The 27,658-nt window shown below is 50.3% G+C and overlaps 11 protein-coding genes across 11 annotated transcripts; 6 read left to right on the plus strand and 5 right to left on the minus strand.

The window, feature by feature from the left end:
* Nucleotides 1-2,026: 2,026 nt before the first annotated feature.
* Nucleotides 2,027-2,743, minus strand: GCG54_00003965 (uncharacterized protein; the record flags this gene model as incomplete). The annotated part of the gene is made up of 1 exon (XM_045404022.1): nt 2,027-2,743. One exon carries the CDS (start codon nt 2,741-2,743, stop codon nt 2,027-2,029), a length of 717 nt encoding a protein of 238 aa, XP_045257222.1.
* Nucleotides 2,744-5,128: 2,385 nt separating this feature from the next.
* GCG54_00003966 (putative beta-glucosidase M) lies at nt 5,129-7,482 on the plus strand (the record flags this gene model as incomplete). The annotated part of the gene is made up of 2 exons (XM_045404023.1): nt 5,129-5,249; nt 5,300-7,482. 2 exons carry the CDS (start codon nt 5,129-5,131, stop codon nt 7,480-7,482), a joined length of 2,304 nt encoding a protein of 767 aa, XP_045257223.1.
* A 770-nt stretch (nt 7,483-8,252) lies between these two features.
* On the plus strand, nt 8,253-9,212 carry GCG54_00003967 (uncharacterized protein; the record flags this gene model as incomplete). The annotated part of the gene is made up of 1 exon (XM_045404024.1): nt 8,253-9,212. The coding sequence occupies one exon, from the start codon at nt 8,253-8,255 to the stop codon at nt 9,210-9,212; it is 960 nt and encodes a 319-aa protein (XP_045257224.1).
* A 200-nt stretch (nt 9,213-9,412) lies between these two features.
* Nucleotides 9,413-10,919, minus strand: GCG54_00003968 (uncharacterized protein; the record flags this gene model as incomplete). Its single annotated transcript, XM_045404025.1, has 2 exons — nt 9,413-9,723; nt 9,836-10,919. 2 exons carry the CDS (start codon nt 10,917-10,919, stop codon nt 9,413-9,415), a joined length of 1,395 nt encoding a protein of 464 aa, XP_045257225.1.
* A 2,213-nt stretch (nt 10,920-13,132) lies between these two features.
* On the plus strand, nt 13,133-13,789 carry GCG54_00003969 (uncharacterized protein; the record flags this gene model as incomplete). Its single annotated transcript, XM_045404026.1, has 1 exon — nt 13,133-13,789. One exon carries the CDS (start codon nt 13,133-13,135, stop codon nt 13,787-13,789), a length of 657 nt encoding a protein of 218 aa, XP_045257226.1.
* A 661-nt stretch (nt 13,790-14,450) lies between these two features.
* Nucleotides 14,451-16,416, plus strand: GCG54_00003970 (Arabinose-proton symporter; the record flags this gene model as incomplete). Its single annotated transcript, XM_045404027.1, has 7 exons — nt 14,451-14,620; nt 14,688-14,813; nt 14,884-14,987; nt 15,056-15,639; nt 15,694-16,034; nt 16,100-16,172; nt 16,225-16,416. The coding sequence occupies 7 exons, from the start codon at nt 14,451-14,453 to the stop codon at nt 16,414-16,416; spliced, it is 1,590 nt and encodes a 529-aa protein (XP_045257227.1).
* A 96-nt stretch (nt 16,417-16,512) lies between these two features.
* On the minus strand, nt 16,513-17,865 carry GCG54_00003971 (Peptidase M20 domain-containing protein 2; the record flags this gene model as incomplete). Its single annotated transcript, XM_045404028.1, has 2 exons — nt 16,513-16,879; nt 16,919-17,865. 2 exons carry the CDS (start codon nt 17,863-17,865, stop codon nt 16,513-16,515), a joined length of 1,314 nt encoding a protein of 437 aa, XP_045257228.1.
* Nucleotides 17,866-18,637: 772 nt separating this feature from the next.
* Nucleotides 18,638-20,539, plus strand: GCG54_00003972 (Sterol uptake control protein 2; the record flags this gene model as incomplete). Its single annotated transcript, XM_045404029.1, has 1 exon — nt 18,638-20,539. The coding sequence occupies one exon, from the start codon at nt 18,638-18,640 to the stop codon at nt 20,537-20,539; it is 1,902 nt and encodes a 633-aa protein (XP_045257229.1).
* A 514-nt stretch (nt 20,540-21,053) lies between these two features.
* On the plus strand, nt 21,054-22,750 carry GCG54_00003973 (putative transporter; the record flags this gene model as incomplete). The annotated part of the gene is made up of 5 exons (XM_045404030.1): nt 21,054-21,193; nt 21,254-21,472; nt 21,520-21,775; nt 21,828-22,424; nt 22,478-22,750. 5 exons carry the CDS (start codon nt 21,054-21,056, stop codon nt 22,748-22,750), a joined length of 1,485 nt encoding a protein of 494 aa, XP_045257230.1.
* Nucleotides 22,751-22,891: 141 nt separating this feature from the next.
* On the minus strand, nt 22,892-23,904 carry GCG54_00003974 (uncharacterized protein; the record flags this gene model as incomplete). Its single annotated transcript, XM_045404031.1, has 2 exons — nt 22,892-23,721; nt 23,775-23,904. 2 exons carry the CDS (start codon nt 23,902-23,904, stop codon nt 22,892-22,894), a joined length of 960 nt encoding a protein of 319 aa, XP_045257231.1.
* A 631-nt stretch (nt 23,905-24,535) lies between these two features.
* On the minus strand, nt 24,536-27,378 carry GCG54_00003975 (ABC transporter aclQ; the record flags this gene model as incomplete). Its single annotated transcript, XM_045404032.1, has 7 exons — nt 24,536-24,740; nt 24,804-24,946; nt 24,978-25,505; nt 25,554-26,469; nt 26,520-26,965; nt 27,020-27,109; nt 27,169-27,378. The coding sequence occupies 7 exons, from the start codon at nt 27,376-27,378 to the stop codon at nt 24,536-24,538; spliced, it is 2,538 nt and encodes an 845-aa protein (XP_045257232.1).
* Nucleotides 27,379-27,658: the final 280 nt, after the last annotated feature.

Here is a 27,658-nt window from a genome sequence, read left to right on the forward strand (position 1 = left end):
ATCTACCTCTAAGTTACTAATATTAATAAAATACTTAGATTAATCCTCAAAAGTATTTTAATTAATATTATAAATAATAGCTTAACTAACTAAATTAAGGATATAACTATAGTATTAAATGTATTANAGGATATAACTATAGTATTAAATCTATTAATAGATAGTATCTTTTTTATTATATAATAGTAAGATAGATAGGTAGAGCGCTTTAATATAAGTATTATTATTTATAATATTATTATAAACTATAAGCCTAACTTAGTTAAGTATTCTAAAGTTATTAATAACTATATATAAGGTAGAGGTAATATTAACACCTAAATAAGTATTATTTTAATAATAGAAAATTAAGAGGTATTATATCTACTTACTTAATTTATTAATAAAATAGCTAAAAATAGTAATAATTATATATTAATTAGAGGAAGTCTATAGGTTAAATAATAGATATATTTAGCTAAAGGTATCCTATATCTCCTACTTAATCTATATTATCTTAGATATATATAAGTAATTAAATTAAAGTTTTATACTCTCTTTAGATTAATAGACTTAATTATTAATATTATAATTAAATAGATAGAGGATATACTAAATATATTAGTTACTAAATATTATAAATAGGTTATTTATATTAATAAGGTAGCTTATAGTAAGCTTTTTAATTTAGTAGACTTTTAACTTAGGTATAGTAACTATAGTAGAGTAGTAGCGTTTTAGAGGTAAGTTTATATTATTAAAGTTACCTCTAATTTTAGAACTTCTTTACTTAATATAGTATATTATCTTAAGATAGTTAATAATAGTAGTTATAATAGAGGTATTAAAAACTTATTAATACTATTAGCTTTATTATAATAATAGTAGACTTAATATATATTACTTTTATAAAGTATTAGTATAAAAATAAGTAAGTATTATAAGTAATATATTAAGTTAGTTATTAAATAGAAGTTTATAAATAAAAAAGCCTTTATTTCTAATCTAAGAGATATAACTATAAAACCTCTTCTTTAAGATTAACTTAGTATTAAAGAAGGTTCTATTCTTTTATTTAGTCTAAAATAAGACTTATAGAGAGTCTCTTATACTTAGGTTAGTATTTAATATATTATTAATAGTTAAAATAGTATATAGTTAAGTAGTAATACTATAAGGTATTAATAATAGAGTAATACTATAAGGTATTAATAATAGAGTAATACTAATAAAATAATTAAGATATTAGCTAATATTAAGTAGAGGTATTATAAAGGTAAGTAAAATATTAATAGAGGTATTAAAAAAGTATATAGATAAGTAGAGCTTTAAGAGATTAATTAGTAATAATAATAGTAGTAGTAGTAGTAATATTAGTAATAATATTAAAAAAAGGTTATTTTTAAGAACTAATATAGGGGTTAAAAATAGGTTTTTTTTAAGCTCTAATAAGAGGATTAAAAATATATTAATTTAGTAGTATAGTAAAAAGTATATTTCTAATACTTTTAATACTTCTTAATAGTACTAGTTTTATTATTAAGAAGTATTTAGCTCTACTTTATTACTTATTAACTTAAAAGTATTATTAAACTAATATCTATAACTACTTACCCTTTTTTTTTTTAAAAATATATTATAATAAAACTTAATAAATTAGTAATAAGTCTACTATATAAGTAATTATAGAGATATTAATTTAAAACTAGTTTAAGTTATCTATTTTAAGTATAAAAGTTATAAAAGTTATAACTTTAAGTAATTAGAATAAAGCTAAGTACTAAAATATCTAAGTAGGTTTTTTTTATTTTTTAAAAAATCTTTTAAAAATTATAATTAATTTAGAGGTTAGATTTTCCCTTTTTCTAGTTAACCTCTAACTTATTTAAGTTAACTAAGTTAATAGTAATAGTAACTTAGCTATTTAAATCTCTAAATAGCCTTAATTTAATTAGCTATTTAATTAACTTATTTAAATAGACTTGGTTTAGGTGTAGCGTTGAATCTTCCCAATTTTCCAAGAGCATAGGCAATATGATTTTGTCTCTCAGCTGGGAGCAGTAACAAATCCCTTAGCCATGACCTCCTGAATTCCTTTGGCCCATACATTTGCCATCTTGACATAGCCTCCATCGTTGGGATGCCTCGTGTCGTTCAAGTCACTAAGTGCTGGAGCATCTGGGCTGCGCATATCAACGAACCCAAATTTCGCACCGGACTGTTGAAACTGAGCTGCCACGGCGTTGTATTGTTCGTTGATCTTCACACGGCACGCATCTTGCTCCGGGACCTTGTTGGCAAGGATCGATGTTAGGATTACGGTCGATCCGGGGCTTTGTTGGTAGATCTTGTTGATCATCTCTGTAACGTTGGCTCCAGCATCTGGAACCTCCCCGCCTTTATTACAGTTGTTTGTTCCGGCATCGACGAGGACCAAGTTCGGCTTCAGCATGGGAACGGCTTTGTCTGCCGAGTCCGCAATTTGGGCGATTTTGAACCCCCCGGTTGCTTCAACAGCGTTGTCTGCAAAGTTGCCATTTGATCTCGTGCCGACATAAGATACAGTCATGCCCTGGGCAACCAAAAGGTCTTGCAGGTCTTTGCGATAGCTGTTGCCGGTCGTAGAGCCTGTACCGAAAGTAACAGACGCACCAAGTGCCATTATGCGCAGCGGGACAGCTGGAGCTGGTGGTGCCTGCCGGGGAATGTTTGGGGCCGCAAGCGCCCCGATCCCGCCCAACAGCATAACGAGAGAGATGTGCATCGTTGATGAATCTTGTCCAGGCCGAGCTGGTCGAAGAAAGGAATGGCAGAATGAAAATGTTCAACACGTGAAAGACAATTGCGAATCATCCAAAAACTTGGATTTGGACATTCAGCTGTACTTATTTGATTGCATGAGCCCATGTTGAGGCGTCCGTGCTGTTCTAAGTTGGGCTGATCTCTGATACTCGCACGGAACCGGATGCGGTTTCACTCTGCCTTGCAGTGTAACAGTCCAATACCATTCATCCCTCAGCCCCACTATGATCTAGAAACTGGACAGTAGTTCGGGACGATTGAAGCTTGGTGCAGATGATCGTCAGGCACCGCAAGAGTGTTAAGGTCATCAGCAGCTGAGACGACCGGGGGTTGCCTGCAGGAACAGCTTCTCGAGGCACCCATCAGTGCCAGTAACATTGTGCGTTTGCCGAGATACAAAAGCTTGTCTTATTGGAAGAGGTGTCTTTTCCTCTATTGGACGATCCTTCGTGCCTGTCATGAATGGCGAGTTTGGATGTGGCTAGTTAGAAGAGCAGCTAGGGCGGTAGCTAGGTTCTAGGAGCCTGTCAGGCGGAGATGTAACTTATGGCCCGTATCACCTGAGTCCTTCCGTTGACAAATCTTTAGACCTAGAGGTAAAACTGCGACTGTCCACGCGTACCTAGACCTGCTCTCGTAGTCACCTGGTAGAATTTAGTACGGCTGATCGCACAGGACAGACCATTGAAAATACGGCGAGTGCTACCCCGGCAATATGTCAAGTACGTCGCATTCGCACCCGAGGCTCGATTTGCAATGTTCGCCAGGATGAAGACCCTGGGCCTGCAAACAAAATCGTCCTCGTATTTGTTGGAGCAATCGAAAGATCTTTGGCTTGTGGAAAGCCGCAATCTAGACTGTTTAGCTGGGCAATCACCGCAAGGTTCCTCCAGATTCACACTCGGCTCGTCACGCGAGTGGCTACATCTCCCTGAGTTCCTGCAGAACATGAAACTTGTCACATGCCAGTTCGTTTTATGTCAGGGGCCGCATGGATTGAAGACGACGATCAGACGGAAGAGTGCTCTAATTCGAGCCGAACTAGCCGAGAAAAACGTGGCAGAGATGCAAGACATTGAAACTCAATTGCATTGATGATTATCGGTGCGATGTCGCCTTGATTGTCGAAGCAGATCAGTCACTACGCTATCGAGGCCTTCACAATCATGGATGGAGCTGTTCTTGTTCGGCTGGGGAATATCTGATACTTCTCTTACAACCAAATTCATAGTCTCCTGGGGTAACTCATTCCACCCAGCTGTTCTTATTTTTAAATGCTCCCCAAAAGTTGGAAACTGGGATGCTCGTTACTCCGTGGGACATCAAGCAAGACAGTACATTATCTTCGGAATTTGCTCAGAGTGCGCTGCAGCTTAGCAGTTGAAAAGTCATGCACCTGCCCACTCAACGGCCGCCATTACCAACTTGCCGTGACGCTGATCCGACTTCGCACGCCTTTGTCACATGGATTAGTCCTACCGACATGGGCCCGCGAAGATTCAATGAGCGGGTGCAACTGCGCAATCCGGAATGCGGGGGCTAAGAGCTGTGAAGTCCGTCGTAGATACCGAGTGGTCCCACAAACTGTGTTGGTAACTCTAACCGGTGTTTGGACGACAATCCAACCTGATTGGAAAAAACGGTGAACTCCTGGGGACAAGCTTATCGAATGCCTGTCAGTCGAAATCAATGAAGCGGGGGCCAGGTGGAACCTTCGACATCAAGACCAACAGTTGCGCCATTTGGCATTTGGAGAGTCGTATGCTCTCGCTGTCAGCAGACTCAAACTCCGGGAATTCCCCGGGCGAAATGAGTCCACATATCCACCAAGAAAACCACCCCCAACCTTGCTTCGACCGCGGTTGACGTCGTGGCGGAGAGTCGCCGATGCGGAGGGCGCGGGGTAGGTCGGAGAGGACCCGCCGGCAGTCGTCTAGTTTGTCAATTGGCCAATTGCTTTGTTGAATTGTCACCCCAGCCATCCGAGTTAACATTACGATAGTCATCGGACTATTCTCCGATCTCGCCAGTCAGAGCCGGTTAATGTCGAGTCATGAATCCACAGTCTGCATGTTGTCTCCATGACTTTTTGTGAATAGGACCGATTGAATGAGGTCCATTTCGGGCCCTGCTTCACCGGGAATGACGTTGATCGGGTACAGTCACCGAAAGAAAACAACGGAAGCCCGGTTTCAATCACCGGGTGCCATCGCGGGAGGACTCTTAAGAGCCGGTCATCCCATAGCATTGGGCGAGTTTATTCCTTGTTGGCCCTCACCGGCATCTCATAGCGATCTCAGAGGCTCCCCGAACTCACAGTTCAGTCAACACCAGCCAGAGATCCAAGATGAAGACAGGCGTTCTCCTTGCGGCCGCTCTCAACGGCGCCTTGGCTGCGGCGCAAACCAACGGGTCTGCTCCGTCGGAAGTCCCTTACTACGGGCGTAGTCCTCCGGTTTACCCCTCTCGTAAGTGTCGTCTTCAAAACAGGTCGTGGTAAGTTTCTAACATTTCTCAGCCGCTGGTAACGGCACCACCAACCCAAGCTGGGCGGCTGCATATCGCCAAGCTAGAGCTCTGGTGGCAGACTTGACCGTCGAAGAGAAGGCGAACATCACCCGAGGATGGACCGGCACTTGTGTCGGTAACTCGGGCGCGATCGAACGCCTTGGCATCCCATCTCTCTGCTTTGCGGATGCTCCTGACGGAATCCGAGGTCAAGAGTTCGTTTCCGCTTTCCCGGCCGGTATCCATGTCGCGTCTACCTTTGACAAGGCGCTGCTGTACAAGTACGGCAAGGCACTTGGTGACGAGTACTATGGCAAGGGAATCAACGTTGCTCTTGCCCCTTGCGCAGGCCCCCTCGGCCGAGTAGCTCGCGGAGGCCGTAACTGGGAGGGACTTTCGAATGATCCTTACCTTGCTGGCGCCGGTATGGGCGCAATCACCCGCGGAATTCAAGATGCAGGCGTTATCGCTACAGCCAAACACTGGCTGCTGAACGAACAGGAGTACCGTCGTCGTATCTCTGACCTCGGCGAAGCCATCAGCTCCAACGTTGACGACCGTACACTACACGAGCTTTACGTTTTCCCCTTCATGGATTCTCTCAAGGAGGGTGCGGCATCTGTTATGTGCTCTTACCAACGCGCCAACCACTCCTATGGCTGCCAGAACTCACACCTCTTGAACGGTGTTCTCAAGACTGAGCTGGGCTTTGAGGGTTACGTTGTTAGTGACTGGGAGGGTCAAATGACTGGAGTGGCCTCCGCAAACGCCGGGTTGGATCTGGTCATGCCCGATGCTGGGTACTGGGGCGACAAGTTGGTCGAGGCAGTCAACAATGGTTCCGTCACCGAGGACCGCCTCTCGGACATGGTCACGAGAATTCTGGCCAGTTACCACTACCTGCGCCAGGAGCATGCTTTCCCCGAACCTGCCATCCACTCAAACTTGCAAAAGGCATATCCCGTCGACATTCAGGCCGATCACTCCAACTTGATCCGCCAGATCGGCGCCGCCGGCACTGTTCTCGTGAAGAACGTCAACAAGACCCTGCCATTCAAGAACCCCAAGTTCCTTTCTATCTACGGTTACGATGCGACAGTCAAGGCTATCCCTTGGGAGAACCCTTCTCGCTACGGCGGCGGCTATGAGGTCAACTTTGGCTGGGAAACATTCAACGGTACCCTCATCACTGGAGGTGGCTCTGGTGGCAGCACGCCCCCGTACGTTGTTTCTCCGTTCCAGGCCATCCAGGAGCGTATTGCCAAGAACAAGGGCATCCTGCGCTGGGACTTTTACTCCGAGAACCCAGCTCCTCCTTATGTCAACTCTGAGGCTTGCCTCGTCTTCATCAACGCTTACGCCTCGGAAAGCTTTGACCGTCTGAGCTTGACCGATGAGTTCAGCGACAACCTTGTCAAGAACGTGGCTGCCAACTGCTCCAACACCGTCGTAATCGTTCACTCTGCAGGCATTCGTACTGTCGACGAGTGGATCGAGCATGAGAACGTCACTGCTGTCGTCTTCGCCGGGCTTCCTGGCCAGGAGAGTGGTTACAGTCTGGTGGATGTCCTCTGGGGTGACGTGAACCCTTCTGGAAAGCTTCCTTACACCGTTGCCAAGCTTGAGTCCGACTACGGTGACCACCTCAACTCGAGCGCTTCGGATGACTACTTCCCGGAGAGCAACTTTACCGAGGGACTCTACATCGACTACCGCTACTTCGATGCCCAGAACATCACCCCCAGATACGAGTTCGGCTACGGCCTCTCATACACCACCTTCGAACTCGCTGATCTGACTGCTGGTCTTACTGCCGCTGCCGATACGGCCGAGTATCCCGACCCCGAGATCGCCATTGTTCAGGGAGGACACCCATCTCTTTGGGAGACAATCGCTGTCGCCAAGGCCGCCGTTACCAACACTGGTGATGTTGAGGGCGCTGAGATTCCCCAGCTCTACGTTGAGATTCCTGGTGGCGGTGAAGATACCCCTGTCCACCAACTTCGCGGATTCACCCGCATTTTCTTGTCCCCTGGACAGACTTCTCGTGTGTCTTTTGAGCTCACAAGACGCGACCTCAGTGTCTGGGACGTTGTAGCTCAGCAGTGGCAATTGCGCAGGGGCACCTACACCCTGTGGCTGGGCAACTCCAGCAGAAACTTGTCTCTGAAGACGACTATTGAAATCAAGTAATTGGTAATTAGAAACAGCAAGTAGCTGCTGTTAATGAAGTCAATGTAATCTCATGAAAGTGTTTTGTAAGGGGAGTTTGCATGACTTTGGGAAATGTCCAATGTGCTCTGTGGTTGATTCGTGTTCCCAGTCACTCACTTAATACGTGCTGGCGCCCATTGAGATTTGGTCATACATCCTCCAGACAGGGAGAGCGATCGGAAATACCCAGTCAAAGTTTAAAGTTAAACCGGGAAGGTAAGGCGTATGCTAGCTATTATTTCGGGATTATCTGTCAACTATTCTGTAAAGCCGAACTGCGCCAGGCTTAGTCACTCATCACGGGAATGCGGATCATCATGCTATGCCTAACAACATGTTCGCACGCACTGATAAGAAGAATGGCTGCTAAGTTTGGATTATTAAGCTTGAAGAAGTCCAAAAAGACTGGAGTAGTTGCAAAGCGCACTCACAAAGACCGTGACCCAGAGCCTGAGAGATGGCTCAGCGCTAGTCAAGCCACCTAGCCCAACACAAGGCCCGCGGCCATCGTTCGTCCGTGGAAATAGCAAGGCATCCTGGATAACAATCGTAAAAATGAGCACCATTTCAATGACTATGAGATGTCGCTGTCTCACAGTTGTAACATAAAAATGGTCAAGACACGCTGCATTTTGATTCCAGTAAAAAGCTTCAGCTTCATCATCTTCCCACCGCACATTCAATATTTTTTGAATTGCCTTCGAATCATACTATCACGTTATATCATCAAAAGCTGTCAACCTTCCGAAATGGCTCGCGTTCTCATTCTTGGTGGAGCTGGCTACATTGGCCTGGCCGTCGCTCAGGCTCTCATTCGTTCCGGAAACTACACTGTCTTTGCTACTTCTCGAAGCGACACGAAAACCAAACTTCTTGCATCAAACGAAGTGAAACCTCTTATTGGAGAGTTGTCTGACGTCGACTTCGTCAAGGCTACTATTGCGGAAAACCGTATCGACGTGGTTATCGATCTTTCCCAAGCCTACAGTGACGCGACCACGATCCTTGAAGCTGTCACTGGAGCTGCTCAAGATAGGGCTTCCAGGCTTGTCGCGGAGAAATCCATTGGGCCCAAACTTGGATTTGTCTACTGTTCCGGATCATGGGTCCATGGCTCTCCTCGCGATCAGCGCATCAGCGACAACTCGGTCCCAGGCACATTCCTTGCTGCAGACAAGCCCGCTACAGCCGTCGCTTGGCGACCGGCTCACGAGCAGGTCGTGCTGAAGTCTCGGGACATCTTAGATGTTGCTATTGTACGGCCCGGCGCTGTCTACGGACGAGGCTCTTGGGTGATGACAGCCTGGTGGGGCAAGGTGCTGGATGCAGCAAAGAGTGGCGACGAAAACACCATTGAAATTCCTGCCTACCAAGAGACTCGCACTGGAGTCGTTTGCGTGGACGACCTGGCAGATGGTTTCGTGCTAGTTGTGGACCGTCTTCCCACCTTCGGATCTTGGCCTGTTTTCGACTTTGTCAGCGAGACGATTCCGATTTCGACGATGATGGAGGAGGTGAAGCAGCTGATCGGCGCCAAAGGAGCACTCTACTACGTTGGATGCGGTGGAAATCCCTTCTTTGAGGCTCTGGCGTTGGTTTGTAACTTAACTTCAGGTCGCGCGAGAGCTGAGCTGGGATGGATTCCGAAGCGAACAGAGTTCGTGCGGGACCTGCCGCAACTTGTTGCTGCCTGGGTGGCATCGCAGTAGTGATTCAGATGAACAGAGATATCAAGCGGGGCACAAGAACAATATGGATACATGTGGTTTACAGCAGTTAAACTCATGGAAACACAAGCCCAAACACATGTTTATGTAGCCGAGAGAAGAAAAGAGACCCGGAATACAACCCCTGCTGAAACGTCATGATCGTTGTTTGCACTAACAAGCGTCTACAGATTTGGTGTAGGTCATGTTCCCGAGACGGACTTATCGTAGACAATCCCTTCGAAATTCAAGATTGAAGAATCCGACGCATCGAAGGAATACTCACTTATTGTATCGTTGATGAAGCCGTAAAGAAACCCGTCCATCGTCGTCGCGATAGCGGAGAAGTTCGCCATCTTTAGCTCGCCAGATTCTCTAACCTGGATATTTGGTATGGTTTCATTGCGCGGCCCAACTATGCGACCAGATATTGTGCCGTTGGATGAAAGGATGAGGTAAACACTTTCCCTCCAATTGTTGCGCATCGTGACGGCAAATTGTTGTTTTGACTCAGCTGCCGAGAGCTCGGGAAGCACGATCCCGTCAAGGATTTCGGAGCCTAATTTACGTCGTTAGAATCCCAAGAGAAGCGTACTTCGGTAGAGGAAGAGGATGTTGTAGCATACCGCGAGTCCAAGTATCATTTGTTTCGGCTAATGGATATGTTGCTTCCAGCATGGCATACTCCGTCGTGGCAGCGTCGGTCCTGCCCGTCACTTTAGACACCAGACTGACTTTGTCTAGCTCCACACCGCGTAGTTGAGAAATGATGGCAAGACTTGTTCCGGTCGTGAGGTTTGGCAAATGGTCGTCCACCGACTTTGGAACCCACTTATTGCTGTCATTGGAGACAAAAACGTGGCCGTCTGAATCTTGGTACGCTAGAAGACGGTGGACTCCGAGCCGCTGGAAGCCTTCCTCATCGTCATAGAATGATTTGCTTATTGAAGCTGCTAGTTGCGAATTGAGAGATGCCGAAAGATTTGCCGTCGCAACAGAGGTTCTTGGGTACCATTCGACACTCCCTCTCTCACTATCATCTCTGATACCATGAAGAATTCTGTCAGTCCCGAGGTAGACGACCATAGTGTCGCCACATCCCCAATCCGCGCACGAAAGAGCCGCCAATGGGGCACCAGGTGGAAGCTCGACTCTTTCATCTTCCTTCGAAGACGCGAATTTGAGTGTCAAGTTGACGGATTTCCACTCTGATAAAGGTGTCATTCGATAGCGTGTCATCAGGGCGCCGTTACCGTCCTGAAAAAGGACAGTGTGCTGCATTGACCCGTTGATGGTTCTGTTCGCAGCTGCGAGCCTTGTCGTGTCAAGAATGCTTCCTACAACTTGTGCACTCTTGGAGGGGCTTCCCCCTTTTTGCAAACCCCCAGCAACACCACCAGCGATGGCACCAATGACCACTAGCAGACAGACGACGAGTATTGCGATGGAGATCCGTCGGGAAAAACCACAAAACTTCCGTCCTTGTCCTTTGCTCATAGCATCGGAGTCCGAGCTCGATGGTTGCCCATCTGATAATTCATAACTCTGCCCTGGAGGCTTGTGATATTTATTCGTGTCTGGTTGAAGATAGCGACCCTCTTCGTCCCATCTATTGACTCCGTAGTTAGGAATTACTTCAATTCCAGACATCGCTTCGGGTGGTTGTCGAGGATTCCACTCGAGAGTGCTGTAGCCCTGTGTAGTAGTCATCGCTCTGGATTTGGTGCAGGTACTGGTTGGGATGTGTGCGTCGTGCGGTTGTGAGAGACGCTCCGTGGAAGAAACAGTAAGAAATGGTGGCAGCAAAACCAACTGTCGTCATCATTATTTATTGCCTTATTTCTTACTTCGCGCCCGCCTCCTTCTGGAGCCTTAAAATAACTTCAGGCTGTGGAACGTTGACGTCAAGCTCAGCCCCATCTGTAGTATTGCAAAGTAGATAAGAATTGGGGCCTTTTTGTTCTCATTGGAAGCCTTCTCAAATCCGATTCCAAATATCCCTAAACATAACGATTCTAGTCAGCACTAAGGCAAGTATTTCTGCACGATTGAACGTCAGGTGTGACGGTTGTTTGTTGGTTCAATGATCGTCTCTTCAGCCTGCTGAAACAGGACTTGCCAACGCAGCTGAAGGACTTGGCGAAACAGCCAACATCAGGCTTTCCAACATAGTGAACTCGCCTCGGGCTCTCGATATTTCCGCAGTGTGACGTCTTGCCCTTACACACTTGGCATGCAAAACCGATCGGGCACCCTAAAGAGAACGCGTTTTTTTCCCCCAGTGGTAGAGCGATAACTTTTCCTGTGGCTATATATCCTCTTTTACTATCGTCGTCGCTGCTAATGTCGTCCTTATCATGGCTACCTTTACCGTCGCTGCTATTAACCCTATTATCACTTCTCCATACTACTATTTTCTTTGACAGGAGCCATCGAGTACTAGGTATGGAGTACATGGTGCGCATGCACCGGAAATTTTGGCGGTCTGGCTATGTTTCATGATTTTCATTTCACAACGTTTAAACGAGACTTACAACCCATCCATTGCTTCAGGCAGAGTATGTAGTAAGAGAGTGATCCCCCGTGCCTATTGTGCAAGTATGACCGACGCTCTCTGGCGGTCCCAAAACCTTCTCTTCCTTGCTCTTTTAGCGGCAGAATCGTTCGTGCGCTTGTCGGACTGGAGCTCTTTGATCCTGAATAATTCCCCATACTCACTTTCTCGCTTTTGGCTCAGGATGTTGTAAAATTCCACAAGAACCTCGCGGTACCGTGACTCAATGACCTCGTTGATGCAAAGATCTTCGATTCCTGCCTGCTCTTGAAGCGACTCGACGTGTCGTTCGGAAACTGTAGAGCGTGCTTGAGCAAATATGCCTGGATGAGCCTGGCGATCTGAGAGCCATTCGGCCGTCGAAGGCTCGTCTTCACCCGCTCGGAAATCAGCAATATCATAAAGATGATCTTGTAAATCCTTGATTGATGTATCGAGTTTTCGTGTGGTGTATTCATCCATGCAGGCGATTGCGAGACTCGAGTAAGCCATTTTTGGGGACTCTGACTGGACAATATCGAGCGATGCGAAAACAACTTCTGGGTAAGGCGACGCTTGTGATGCAGAAAACTCTAGACTTGGGCCTTCTCTGAGTATTATATGCTTTAGGACTTTTGGGGTTTTCAGGGTCTTCTCATGGCCCCCAATGTTTCTTTCATGCCATAAATATGTCATCTTCAGTACTCTCTGTGATACCTATGTTTTCTTGGTGACGAGGAATCTTCACCGGGTTTCCAAAGAAATTTTCTTTGGCCTCCAAGTTTGAGGTCATGGCCAAAGCTTTGGGGCAACCAAGATCTCACAAAGATTTCCAGGAAGCTGCGCAGGCCGGTGTCAAGCGACCTCTCAGCCCTGCCAGATGTTTCACTGATAGGATAAAGGCATTCCTACATAACAGCATTGTTCTGATGAGGCTGATAAAAAAAACATATTTTCAGCCTCAAGCTTTGACCTCAACCTTTGCGTCACAACACTCCACTAATATCATGTGCCGAGACTATTGTCATATCACGGTTGAACTCCCCATAGCCTCTGATGGCTAGCTGCCTTGTAGAAGGCAAGTTGCTTTCTAAGCTGTTTCTAAGCCGTCAGTTCCATATCATGCTTTCTTCTCAGATAAGTACATACATCAAGAGACGCCAAACCCAGTATACGCCTGCCCCAGCTAATCAGATTTCTCTGATCAGAGACTTGCAGTCCTTGGCAGTCAATGGCGCATTAGCGCCGCCTCTGCTGACTAAACCCCCTAAAATGGTTTCCCCCTGCATATCGCAGTCATCAATCTCTTCGACAACATCGCAAGAACTCAAATCCTTTGATCGTGATAGTCGTTTACGTCTTGAGAAAGCTTAGCTTTTGAGACTGCAAAATGTCTGCTCAAAACCTCGAAACCGACCAGGATGCGAAGACCATCTACAACTACCATCGCATGGGCATGCCCCTCCGCCCCGCCTCCGCCGTATTCTGCCTCTGCAGCCTCGATACACGCGTAGCTTCCCGCGCTGCCCAGCTCTTCCTCGACGGTTACGGCGAGTACCTTATCTACTCGGGCGGTGCAGGGAAGCTTACAGAGAGCCGTTTCTCAAAGCCCGAAGCCGAAGTCTTTGCGGAAATCGCGCAGGGCATGGGCGTCCCCCACGACAAGATCATTGTGGAGGCCCGGTCGACGAACACCGGCGAGAACGTGCGCTTCACGTATGCATTGTTGAAGGAGAAGGGGTTGAAGGCCGATAGCTTCGTTTTGGTACAGAAGCCTTACATGGAGAGACGCACTTATGCGACATTTCGGAAGCAGTGGCCTGATGCGCAGACGGAATTTACGGTCACCAGCCCTGAGTTCGGATTTGAGGACTACTTCGACGCTGAAAACCCCGAGGAGCTGGTTGTGAACATTATGGTGGGAGATCTTGTAAGGATTCGGGAATATCCAGCAAAGGGGTTCCAAATTGAGCAGGAAATTCCGGAGGAGGTCTGGGAGGCCAACTCGAGACTCATCGCCGCGGGATATGACGGACATTTGCCATAGACAGGCACAGCAATTTGGTGCTTCAGTGTCGTTAATCAATTACTAGCGCAATCATCACTCCGATGACATGCAGATTACAAACATTGAAGTCACGTTAAGATACTGGGTCCAGCAAGGGCGTGGGGTACGGGCGGTTAGCGGGGTATGGGAAAGAGCCGGCCCGTTGTGGGATGAAGCTGGGATGAGCCGTTCATAGGTTCCTAGCCTCAGGACAGCAATGAGACGACATCTGATTCACTTGCGTCAACTGCCGGTCCTACACGCTATCTTGATGTTCCGTTTGATTTCCACCACCCAAACTTCCGATATCTCGCAGGGTAATCCCTCCTCCTCTACTCGTGTACGGGTTTCAATCGGCTCAATGAACATTTGATCTCCAATGTCTTGGCGGATATACGACGTCTCATCCCACCAAAGTTTGCTCTACTCCGTACTTAAGGTTTACGGTAATCTGTGCGCCCGACTTCAAACGATTCCTCGTTACGGGGCTGGCTTGTGAACACTTAAATCTCTAGGCCGTCCTACAGATTTGACAGACGATAGTGTGTCGCGTTCTACTGGCTGGAGCAAGTGTGCCGTTCGACATTCATTCTGAATTCACTCTTTTTTTTCTCGTGTTGCCCTTGACTTTCTCTCACTAGCAAGGGCGAATTCCTGCATCATGATTCGAAATGCTCTAGGCCGTGGGGCTAAACGGGTCCAGGCTCAATCAGCCCAAGCCGAAGCTCCCCAATTTGCAGAGGTCACCTGGTGGAAGGACCCAGGGTTAAGAAAGTTGTACTTCTGGTGTGCCATCTTGATGGCCATGTCTGCGTCCACCGGTTTTGACGCGTGAGTCCTAACAACTGACTATGTTTCGCGACGGAACGAAGTTTAAGCTGATCAAACGCAATTGCAGGAAGCTTATGAACACTTCCCAAGTTATGGATCAATGGCAGAATTCATTTGAACATCCGACTGGAGGACGACTTGGGATCATCGTTGCGATTCTCGACATTGGGTCTCTGTGCAGCTTCTGGATGGTGTGAGTCAAGCTGAAGAACGGGTATCATCAGAATAATTGAGCGGGACTGATGATCGACTCCAATGACTAGGCCATTCTTTGCGGACAATTATGGCCGCAAGGTACCCATCATCATCGGCTGTGTCATTGAAACCATTGGAGCATTCATCGGCGCTTTCTCGAGCAGCCAAGGAAGTATGCTACAGTTCAAGAACCCCTAAAATTATTGGCAGCAAAGGCTTACCATCCAATCAACGTGACAGTGTACATGGCCGGTCGCTTCATTCTCGGTTTCGGCAGTTCGTTCAACGGAGCCGGCCTTCTCATCGCCGAGATTGCTCATCCCCAACACCGCGCCAAGATTTCTGCCATTGTTAACTGCATGTACGGCGTTGGGTCGACATTCTGCGCCTGGCTTGCACTTGGCACAATCAAGATTTCCACTGAGTGGTCGTGGCGGTCCTTGACCATCCTTCAAGCGTTTCCTGGACTTCTTGTGCTGTCCCTCATATGGTGGATACCGGAGTCCCCCCGTTGGCTTATTGCCAAGGAACGTTACGAGGAGGCGGAACAGATGCTTGCCAATTACCATGGGAACGGAGACAGAACAAACGAGACTGTCGCTTTTGAGTTCCGTGAGATGAAGCAAACACTGGCTCTCGAATTCCAACATGGGAGGTCGAGCAGCTACTTGGATTTTGCGAGATATGCTGGAAATAGATACCGAGTGGTCATCTTGATTTCGTTAGCAATGGTGTCTCAATACAGCGGTACTAATCTGTTTTCTAATTACGCCAATAAGATTTATGAAGGCGCTGGTATCAAAGACCAGACAAACAAAGTCCTCGTAAGTCTCAATCGTTCTCAAAGAATCCATTTACTGACGCTTCGGCTTTGATAGCTTAGCGGTGGCCAAACCTTGATGTCACTCGTTGTATCAGTCGGTTTCTCCCTCACTATCGACCGCTTCGGTCGTCGGCCGCTATTCCTTACCGCCACCACGGGCATGGTTTTCATGTACATGGGCTGGACGATTGTCAGTTCCCAATACGAACGAACCCACGACTTGGCGAGATTTGGTTATCCACAGATTGCCTTCATTTGGCTCTTCAGTCTATCGTATCAAATCGCGTGGACTGGCATCATGGCCGCTTACGCTCTGGAAATCATGCCGTATAGCTTGAGAGCTAAGGCGGGAGTCATCTCAACCATTTTTGTCAAGGGATTAATTGTTCTGGGAAGGTGAGTCAAGAGTTGCAGCAATGCCAGCATTTACTTCAATGTGAGATATTGACGAGTACTGACAGCTACACCAACCCGATTGCATGGGACAATTTCACAGCGGCAGGCCATGCATGGGTTCTTGCCATGTTTTATACCGTAAGTAAAGGGCATGGCCTCATACCTTTCAGAGAGTTCTAACATATTTCAGATACTAGACTTCTGCTACCTGCTGTTCGTCTACTTCTTTTACCCGGAAACGAAGAACCTCACACTTGAAGAAGTTGCTAGAGTCTTCGATGGAGACGACGCAAAGGTAGCGCGAGTGGATATTGAGGAAGTTAAGAAGGAGTTGGAGGAAGAGCAGAAGAAAGGAGCACAGGTTGACGTGAAAGCACTATGAAATCTTGTGTGTCTGTGCAAAAGCCCTAGTCGGTCAAGCAGTGACCGTGATACATGACTGTTCTAGAGATATATGTTCATTAAATCTACCTGCTATTTATTTCTCATCCGGTACGTCAAAATCCGCCTTGGCACCCTGTGCGATAGCATCGTCCGTGAGAACACGGATGGCAAGCATAGCCATACCCTTGGCACATTTGATAGCCGCAGCATGAGCCTCGTCCGTCGCCGCCGCAGCTGCAAACTTCGGGTTGTGGCCTGCAACATCCGGTGATGTCGGGATGACAAAGGCACCATGGAAACTGGGAACGAGGTGAGATACATTGCCCATGTCTGTAGAGGCGTTGAAAGGCTCAGCCTGGTGAAGCTTGATGGTCTCCCCGATAGCCGCCATGTCTTCGACGTATGTCTTGCATAACGTGTCGTTGGCGCGAAGGTTGGCATACGTCGGCGCGCTGGTGATTCTGTCAGCAAGAGCAGCGGGAGATCTAGAGGTAACTCACACAATGTAGTTGATTTCACAACCTGTGGCCGCAGCACCAGCCTCAAGACAGGCCTTCGTCCTCTTCAACAAAGCATCGGCGCGAGCAATCGTGGGGCTGCGCACATTCCAGTTCATCCTGGTGTAATCCGTAATGACATTGGGAACGGTGCCTCCAACTTCGATGACTCCGTGGATTCTCTCATCAGACTGGATTTGCTGTCTCAACAGAGCGACGTTGCTGTACGCCGCAACGGCCGCATCCAGTGCATTCAAGCCCTTCCACGGCTCACCAGCCGCATGCGCCGGCTTTCCGCGGAACTCGACTCTGAACTTGTGGCTTGCAATCAGCTTGAAGCCTGCGAGACCCGACGACCCGTCACCGCTACCGCCTTGGTGTGCAGCTGTGGGATGAGCCATAATAGCCGCAGCCACATCTTCAGGGGGATTGAAAGCGCCGGCATCGATGAGCTTGGCCTTGCCACCGCCGCCCTCTTCTGCTGGAGTTCCGAGAATTCGCAAGCGACCGGGGATCTTCAACTCTGACAACGCCTGCGCCGCTCCCAGAAAAGCTGCTATTGATGAAGTCGCGATGAGGTTGTGGCCACACGCGTGCCCAATGTCGGGGAGGGCGTCGTACTCGGCGCAGACCACGACTTGGCGGCCACCGGTGCCAATCTCAGCTTCGAAACTGGTTTCCAGACCATACGTGTGCCTCTTCACCGTGAACCCCTGCTTCTCAAGGTAGTTGGTGATCGTTTCGTGGGCGAAAAATTCCTTGTACGCGGTTTCTGGGTTTGCGTGAAGCGTTTTGTTGATATCATTGTGTAGGGACGAGTTCAGGTCGTCGAGATGAGAGTTGATGATGGCGCGCGCCTTTTCGAGATCGAATCCCTGCGTTGTTTCTAACGCCTGGTTGGTGGTATGCTCGCTTGCAGGAGCAGCGGCAGGGATCTCAATGATTGACATGCTGGACGGATATGGATGATGTGGTTGCAGTGTCAAGAACGCAGAGTTTAGGATCGCAGAAGACACACTTCGAGCTGAAAGGAACTCAAAATTGGGCAAGCTCTCTTTTTGACAGATAGGGAGCTGATGGATCTCAATATACGACTCTCGCCACGTTCCAGAATAATCACGGTATCTTTACAAATTACAGCATCATAAGCTGCCGGGTGCGGAGCAGCGCTATCGATGAGCAAAGAGACAGGGATGCTCCAACTGGAGAACAGGTGCAAGAGCCCATCGGCAATCGGAGCTCTCAGCTTGCCGACCACCAAGACGAGTCTGCAAAAAGATAGCCGACGGTCGGCAGTTTTGGCAGCATTTTCAACCTGATAAACAATCCGCCCATCGCCTAAACGGCGGCGCGCAGGCGACGACAGCCAGCCACCTCCACTTGGTTCATCTGATCAGTCAGTCGACTTTATCTCTTTGACCTTCTTCGAGCACAAAACACAACGCTCTTGTCTCGTCGGCTATTTCGAGAGCAAACTGTTACACAACAGATATTCGCAGGAAGAGCCCGTTGTATATCCATCCAAACGAACCCACATCAAAGCGCATGTCCATCCATATGCGCGCCTTCTCACACAAGTCACAACGAGTCGCTTTGAGAACCGCCTAAACCCGAACACCGGTCAAAGGGCCCCCAGCTCTGTGCCTCCACTCTGACGCCTCAGAATCCCGCGACAATACCGCCGACACAGCCGACCACTGCTCAGTCTTTAGGCGACCGCCAATGAGCTCTTCGCCCACGGAGCACGAGGGGAGCTCTCCTGGTGGTGACAGCAGTAGTCCGGCGACTGCAGCCGACGATGCTGCCGCGGCTTCCACGCCTGATGACCACCATGCTGCCGCAGCCGATGAGCACGCAGAAGAAGCCGATCCCACCACCCACCCGGGCACGGCGTCGGCTCCGGCAATGCGCACGGGCGAGGGCCGGAGTGGACCGCGGTCGAGGAACGGCTGCTGGACATGCCGCACAAAGAAGGTCAAGTGTGACGAGCAGAGACCGAACTGCCACCGCTGCACCCGCCTGCGGCTCCTCTGCGATTATGCACCCCGCATGAAGCTCACCAAGCGAGGCAAGAAAAGCAAGGATCAGCTGCTATCGTCCGTCTCGTCGGCTGCGTCTGGGGAGGTGAGGTCGCCTGGCTTGCCGAGCTGGGCGCAGGCCGTCGCGAACCTGGACCAGAGCAAGACGCTCTCGCTCTTCAACCCGTCGGCTCCGGCTACGGGCGCATGCGCGTTGGATCTGTCGTCGGCTGACCACGAGGCGATCCGGTACTTTCGCACGAGCTTCGCTAAGCTCAATCACACCAAGAACCCCGACTTCTCTCTGTACTCCATCATGTTCGACATTGCGCAGACGGACCCCATGGTGATGCACGTGGTCCTCGCCCTGGGCGGAAGAGAGCTGGAGTTCCGCCGTAACAAGGATGCCGAGGAAGCCCGGGGCCCGAGAACGCCTCTGCAGCATTACTCGTCGGCGTTGAGGATGATGGCTGACACCATTGGCAGCGACGGCAATGATCCGCTGGATCTCGATTCGGTCTGCACCGCGTTGTATCTCATGCTCCTCTACGAGCAAAAGTACGGTGATGGAAAGTGCCAGGGTCTTTCCAACCATCTCACCGGCGCAAGCTTGATACTCCAACATCGATTTAAAGACCTGCTTCTCCAACTACCGGCCCCCTCGCCCGAGACCAGCAGGAAAAGCTTAGCCCTGACCCGGCGGGGCCAAGACGAGAACGGATCGCGGCTGTCGCTGTACTCGGCGCGCATGCTGGTCTGGATCGCCCTGCATGATGCAGCTGCAGCATCGTACGGACTAGGCGGGCAGCTGAACTGTGCTCTGCACAAGATCATGGGCGCCCTGGATGCCAGCAACGGTATCACTCGAACCGGGATCCCCAACAGTCCCTTCCAGCCGCTCGACAGCTTCGAGAGGCTGCATCGCTTCTCGAACCCGCTGTACCGCAGCATGTGGGCAGATGCTTACCCTCAAGCCGAGCTGCTAGACGACGTCGAGAACCGCAACGTGTACGCCTTTCTCGGCGCATGCAGCCAGCTGCGCTTCATGATCGCCCAGCTTGCGAACCTGTCAAATGACGAGGATGAAGCTTCACAACAACAGCGCATCATGGCGGTGGACATGACCATCCAGCAAGTTGGCTGGAAGTTCACCGAGCTTCTCGAAGTCGCAGCGGAATTGTCCATCAGCACGGACAACTCCCACCGTCTCGTCGCCAACATCCGTGGCATCGTCCCACACTACCACGCCGTCGTGCTAGAGTTCCTCCGCCTGACTCGCTTCAACGACACCCCTATGCTCTCCACACGCCAACGCAACGCCCTGCGCGAGATCATGAACCTAGCTTTCCAGGCCTTCAAGCATGAAGGCGATGAGTCCATGACGCGCATCGCGTGGCCGCTGTTCATGGTCGCGCTTGAGACGGATGACTTGCTGCACAGGGAGTGGGTGCTCAGCCGGTTCCAGGGCATGAGTCGGTTTGGCAAGAACCTCGATCGCGCTCATGTCTTCTTGAAAGAGATCATTGAGATGCAGAATAAGCTGGGCAGACGAGTTGATGTGCGCGAGCGGTTCCAGTCCGGCGAGGTGGGGTTGTTTGTTATCTGAGACCTCCGGTAGGTTGCCTGGTCTTTTTGACAGCATCCCCGCCTCTTGAGCTTCTCAACCAATGCCGTGCGTGACACGATGATCCGCCCCCTTGGACGTTGGTTTCCCCGCATTGCTGAAGGATCCGGCCGGGGTCGTGGAATCGGCTAATGTTTAAATGCAAAGTCGCGTCGGCTATCGTGTGTTATCAGCGGCTATCAGTCAGGCGGCGAATTCGATGGAATAACACCACGAAGTAATCCGGACGTCGTCTATCATCGCCGCGCGGAATCGATTCCCGTGGATAACCAGTTGTGCGATTCCGCATTGGGCTGGCCGGGTTCGGACATCCATCCTGTCGAGTTGAGCTGGTGTGATAACAATCACGCGTTCACTGTCTTGGCTTCGTTGTCGGGGTGTTGCTGATCGACTTATAAGATCTTCTTCACCCGTCGTCCCTGCGTTGCATCTGAGTCGCTACCCGAAGTCCAACCTGCTGCATTCTTGCTCCCTTCGCCTTCAATTGTCCGCAACGATGACGGAAAAGCTGGAAAAGACTCCCATCGACGATGTCGGCCAGGCGGACCAGACGCTTAAAGACATTGGCGACGGTTTCATCTCAGGCCAAGGCTTGACCCCAGAGGAGGACAAGAGAATCCTCCGCAGAATTGATATGTGGCAAGTGGTAACTCTGTGCTGAAAACTTGGTGTCCATTCACTGACATGGCCTTACAGCCTTTTGCCCGTCATGGCCATGTCGTACCTCTTCCAGTTTCTCGACAAGTCCGCACTGAGCTACACCGCCATCATGGGTCTCAGAGACGACATGGGCCTTTCCGGTTCCGAGTACTCCTGGGCGAGTAGTATCTACTACTTTGGGTACCTCGTCGCTTCGTATCCTGCCGGCGTCGCCATGGTCCGCCTCCCCGTCGGCAAGATGATTGCCACTTCAGTGTAGGTCGAGCCCTTGGCTATATGGCGAGCGCAAGCTGACATCTCAGTCTTGTCTGGGGCATCATCTTGATGTTGACCGCCGTCTGCTTCAATGCCGCTGGCTTGCTTGCAAACCGCATTATGCTCGGTGTCGCTGAAGCAGCCATCGCCCCAGGTCTATCCATCGTCGTCTCCATGTGGTACAAGCGCTCTGAGCAACCTCTGCGACATGGAGCCTGGTTCCTTGGAAACACCATCGCCGGCATCTTTGGTGGAGTCGTGGCCTATGCCATTGGCCACATTGAGAGCATCGCTCCGTGGAAGGTATGCCGCTTCCCTTTCCATGCTTATCGGCAACCGCTAATTTCATATGCAGGCCGTCTTCCTCATTTTCGGAGGCATCACCACCGCCTGGTCATTCACGATCTTCTTCCTCCTCCCCGATACCCCCACTAAAGCCCGATTCCTCAACGAGGCCGACCGCATCAAGGCCATTGAGCGCGTGGCGGAGAACATGACCGGCATCAAGAGCGACACTTTCAAGTGGAACCAGTGCATCGAGGCCCTCACAGACATCAAGGCCTGGCTGCTCTTCACAATCCAAATCAGCGCGCAGATCGCCAACGGCGGTGTCCACGGGTTTGGGTCAATCGTGATCAAGGGTATGGGCTTCAGCACGCTCAACACTCTGCTGGTGCAGATGCTCGGGTCCGTGTTCCAGCTTGTCTTTGTGCTGATGGCCACCGGAGGAAGCACCTACTTCAAAAACAGCCGGACATACTGGATGGCGTGGAACCTGGCTGTGTCGATTGTGGGTGCGGCCATGGTGAGGCAGATCACGCCCGAGTTGAAGTGGGCGAGGTTCATGGGGTACTGCTTGACGATTGCGTACAGCGCCAACTTCCCGATGATCTTGTCGATGTCTTCGGGCAACTTTGGCGGGTTCACTAAGAAGACCACTGTCAACGCCATGGTGAGTGCTATTCTTTGGATTTCATGGAGACATTACGAGACTGACACTGACAGATCTTCATTGCGTACTGCGCCGGAAACATCATCGGCCCTCAGCTCTTTTTCGAATGGGAGGCTCCGTCATACAGGTCTGGATTTCTGGCCATGTTGATCTGCTACGGCATCGGAGTTCTCACGTGCTTTGCGCTCCGGTACTACCTCATCTGGGAGAACAAGCGCAGAGACAGCATCGGAGAGGTTCTCGATGTCGGGGTCGGGGACCATGTCCCGCTGAACCTACTTGACAAGACGGATAAGGAGATTCCTCAGTTCAGATATGTGTATTGAGGCATGGTGTCAGAATGGATCTTCAGAGCTGTGAAAAAAATCCCGACTAGGTGTAGACAATAATCCGTGGAGAAAGAGGACTGATTATTCACAAGCAACCCCAGGGTCCCAATACATTATAATGTCACAACAAGTTGTTCTTCATTCCAGCTCCCAGACCAGTGGCTCCTCGTCCCTCATCTCCCGCCATCGATTAGTCGCCCTCATCACATCCTCGCAACCCTTCAATAGGAATCCCCACTTTCTGACGAATTTCTCAGTGACTTCCCAGCCGTCCGGATGCCATGGATCAGACCAGGCTATGATACCCGGTTGGTCGCTACATTGAGTACTTTCTGAACAGCCCACGAGGTCGATGCACATCTCACGGTGATCGTAGATATCTCGATAGCGGATGGCGTTGTCTCGCATGCCTCCTGATGGAAATATGTCGATCCAGTTTTCGTGAACTGTGGACTTCTGCAAAGCGGTAGGAAGCAGCGTGGGTGGGATCGAGGATGGGGCGGGGAAGAGGGGAGTGGAATGGAGGTCTGGGGTGCATGGGCTTTCCAGGAGAGAGGTGAGAGAGAGAATGTGAATGTTGGTGATTGTCGCTCGAAAGACGTTGTAGTAGACCAGCGGGATGAGATGATCTCGGTAAAGGGGGAACCAGTTGGCGGGGTTTCGATAGTATGGCGGAACCGTGCCGGGGAGCTTCGATTTGGCACGAAGTTTGGAGGCGGATAGGCGACGACGCGATGAACGGACTATCGCTTGAACATCTTGTCCATCTGCTACCTCATTTCCGCTTCCAGAGGACTTCGATGGGTCTTCAGACCCCAGCTGGCATGACTTCGCTGGCGGTACCCATTGGAGAATCTGGATTCTGGGCGCTGTGCCAGCAGTTTTAACCGCTCTCTCCCATGAGAAATCTCCGTCATCCTGTGTTTGACTATCTTTCTTCTGGAGAGCTTCTAGGGCTTTCTTCTTTCCTGCTCGACTAGTTCGTCACCAAAGCTCGTTGGAAAAAGGGCAGGTTACATACTGTGAGCTCGAACGTTCAAGCGATTCTGTCTTTTCCGTCGCTCTGCCCTGTCACGGAGACCAGTCCAGTCGTCATCCGGACACTGGGCCTCCCCAGAGTGGAGCATCGGAGGGAGAACATTGACAGGCATTTTCGGGACGTGGTCAAGCATGATACCCAGAATTCGAGTTGACGAGATGGTGAAGGTCGCGATAATGCAAGTTGCTTACGGCTTTTGACCCAGAATGGACATACGTGAAGGTTTTGAAATGTGCACCTCAAAGAATGTCGCCAGTACTTATCTGCCTGCGGCTTGGAAGAGGTAGATGGTTGTGCAGGGATCAGCTGCGGCGGTGATCCCCCGGGACGGACCCAAATCTGCAGTGAGCTTACAACGCTATCCCCGATGGAGATCACTGTCATCAATGGCTTTCATCAGCCAATTAAAGAATGTCTAGCCATTTCTTAGACCAAGGATCTAGCCACCGAAACCAGCCATGGCATGCAGACGGGGCAACTTCATGCCGAGTGTGTCGAAGCCTCCGCCGCGTGAGCCACGATGAAGCTTTTACTTGTCGTTGCCGCCTAGTTGTGAGAGATAGTGGGCGTCCCACATAAGATTCATTCATTGTGGAACAGTAAATACCGAGAAGCCTGCCCGAGGGTCGATGATGGGGCAGGACTATACGACGATGTCGCGAATCATTCTCGAGATTCATTTAGGTTCAGACTTTTCTATAACTACAGGTAATGATACAATCTTCTATCGAAAGTGTACGATTTTACTCCTGCGAAGCCGTCTCGGACGACTCGCCCTCTTTCTCGGTCTTCTCCTGCGCCTTCTTTTCAATGGTGGTCTGCTTCTCCCACATGGCGTGGTAGCGACCTTGCAGAGACAACAGCTCGGAATGCGTGCCGCGTTCGACGATCTTGCCCTTGTGGAGGACAACGATCTGGTCAGATGTGGTGATCGTGGACAGACGGTGGCTGTTGGATGTGTCAGCAAGATGAAATCATTTCGTTGAGAACATAAGATGGCAGTCGACTCACGCAATGGTAATTGTGGTTCTTCCGGCAGTCACACGCTCCAAGGCATCCTGGATCTGTCGCTCAGTGTGAGAATCCAGGGATGCGGTAGCCTCGTCCAGCAGCAAGATGCGAGCGTCCTTCAGAATAGCTCGTGCGATGGCAATCTAAGACATGTTAGAGTGATGTATCGTGCACTTGGGGGTGGGGTATACGTTCTCTCTGGCGTTCACCTCCAGACAACTTCAGACCACGCTCACCAACCTTGGTCTCATATCCATCAGGGAAGTTGAGAATACGTTCGTGAATGTTCGCCGCCTTGCAAGCCTCGAAGACGTCGGCCTCGGACGCCTTGGGGTTGGCGTAGAGGAGGTTGTACATGATCGTTGCGTTGAAAAGAACGGTATCCTGCGGGACAACACCAATGTGCCTGCGGAGGCTGTCTAGCTTGAGATCCTTGATATCGTGACCATCGACAGTGACGGCACCCTCCTGGACGTCGTAAAAGCGGAATAAGAGCTTGAGTGAGGTCGACTTGCCGCTGCCGGACTCTCCAACGATGGCAGTCTTGGTTCCGGGGGCGACGGTGAAGCTGACACCATCAAGGGCGGGGTCGCCCTTCTTCGTCTGGTAGGAGAACTTCACATTGTTGAACGCAACCTCTCCCTTAGGTGACGGCAATGCGATTGCATCGGGCTTCTCGACGATACCGGATGTTTCTTTGAACTGCAACGCATCAGTAGATTACTCCCCACACTGACGCAGAGGGCTTACGAGATCAAGCATTCGCTCCGCTTCGATGAGATTATTCTGGAGCATGGTGTAGTATGTGCCGAAGAAGTTGAGAGGGCCCTGAAGCTGGACAAAGTAGTTGATCAAGCTGACGAACTCGCCGACGGTCTGCTCGCCAATGGAGATCTTGTAGGCTGACACGGCGACGAGCAGTGCGGTTCCGAGGGAGAAGATGGAGCTCTGCGTAAGGTTGAGGCCGTTGAGGGACCACTGCACGAGTCGCTCGGCCCTCTGGTACACCACGACGTGCTCCTTGAATCGTTGCGTCTCTGGAACGACAGCGTTATTGTGCTGGACTGTCTCGTATGCCATGATGGCGTCGGTCTTGATGGCCTCCATCTCACGCATCTTCGTGGCCATGTCCCTCCTCTGCTTGCCGCGGTACTTGGCGACGTAGATAGTCAGGAAGATGTAAGACCACATGATGAAGAAGACGATGATGGTGTAGAACGCGTCATACTTGACGAAGAAAAAGACGCCAGCGACGAAAATGTCAAAGACCATGGGGAACACTTGGAAGCAGAAGTTCTCGAGGAATGTGTTCATCGCAGCACCTCGGCTCAGGGCGCTGGTGACCTCACCAATCTTCTTGTTGAGGTGGAACTCCAGAGACAGACCCAGGACATGCTCAAAGGCGGCGCAAGAGAGCCTGCGGAAGAGAGATTGCGAGACGGGGATCCAGAGGACGGATCGCAGAGCACCGAGGATTCCCTGGTTACCCTGAAGCGCACGGAAGACGACATAGAGGATGATTTCTCGGTAGGGAATGCCACCGTGGCCGAGTTCGTCGACGAGAGAGCCAAGCAAGACGGGAGCGAAGACGTTCACGGTGCGCTGCAGGATGAGAATGACCAAGCAGAAGACGACGATTGCCTGGTAAAGAGGTGAGTCCTTGGGCCTAGGTACAGTTAGCAGATGGACTACATTCACAGCAGTCAGTCGTCATACCAGAGATAAGGGAAGAGAACTTTGAAGCCAGCAAAGTAATCGAGCCAACCGGTGCCCTGGACCTGTTGCCTGGGTCCAGCGGGCGGGCCGTGAGGGTGGGCGCCTCCATAATTGGCCGAGCCGTTGCCGTTCTGCAGCAGGGATTGTCGCTCTTCCGGGGTTGACCTGGGCGTTGACGGTCGCAATCGGTATTCCCGGAACGCCAGCGCGATGGACATGAACAGGAGGATTGCGATCCTGGCGAAGCCTAGAGAGGAAAGAGAGTCTAGAAGGGGTTTCGACACTCGCAGGTAAGGGTGCTCCGAGAAGAAGAGGGCGGCAATCACCGCTTCGAAGAGGATGGCGACGATCCAGGCATAGGCGTGGCATGCGGTCGGCACCCACGGCCCCTCGGGATCAGGAAGCAGGCCAGCGAGGAAGTAGAGGAGAACCGCGACGTACGACGCCTAAGTGTCGGTCAATTGGGTGTATCGTGAAGATGAGCAGCGATTGACACATACAATGTAAGCGGCGAAGGGAAAGTCGACTTTGGCCGGGCCCTCATAGTGGCCGCCGAACGCCTCACGGACGGCAACGATGGTGCTGGCAAACTGGGAACTTGTGAGCCTCGACGTGATCTTCGCCCGGATTAATATGAAAGGCTTCTCACCAGAACAGCAGAAAGAATTAGTTGGAAGAACCAGATGAGGCGGTTGTAGAACTTGCGCAGGGCGACGGCCTTCTCGTCCGGCGCGTCCCGGCGCGGTCCGCCACGTCTTTCGCGCCAGAACTGGACGGACTGGGCCCCCAGCAGGGCGACGAAGAGACCGCAGGGATAGAGGTAGAAGGCCACCTGCAGCCCCAATTGCATCCCCGCCATGATTTGGAGGCGCTAGTTGCGATGGTTGAGCATGGAAAAGGGTTCGGTTTTGATGGGAAACGGTTGGGATGGCATCGGAATGTTCTGACTGGACTTCTGTTCAGATTCTCCGACGAAGAAGCAACCTCCTTGCTCAACGCCGCGCGCGCACGGATGACATGACGGACAAGCACGCGGACTCCGTCAATTACGTCAGCATCTCCGAATTAGTCATCAGTCATCTTTGCCAGTTGATGCAAAGAGTGAAAGACAACAAAACGTTCCTCGTACTTCTGCTTGT

This window comes from Colletotrichum gloeosporioides (assembly GCF_011800055.1).
Source record: "Colletotrichum gloeosporioides strain Lc1 chromosome Unknown consensus_103, whole genome shotgun sequence".
Taxonomy (NCBI): Eukaryota; Fungi; Ascomycota; class Sordariomycetes; order Glomerellales; family Glomerellaceae; genus Colletotrichum; species Colletotrichum gloeosporioides.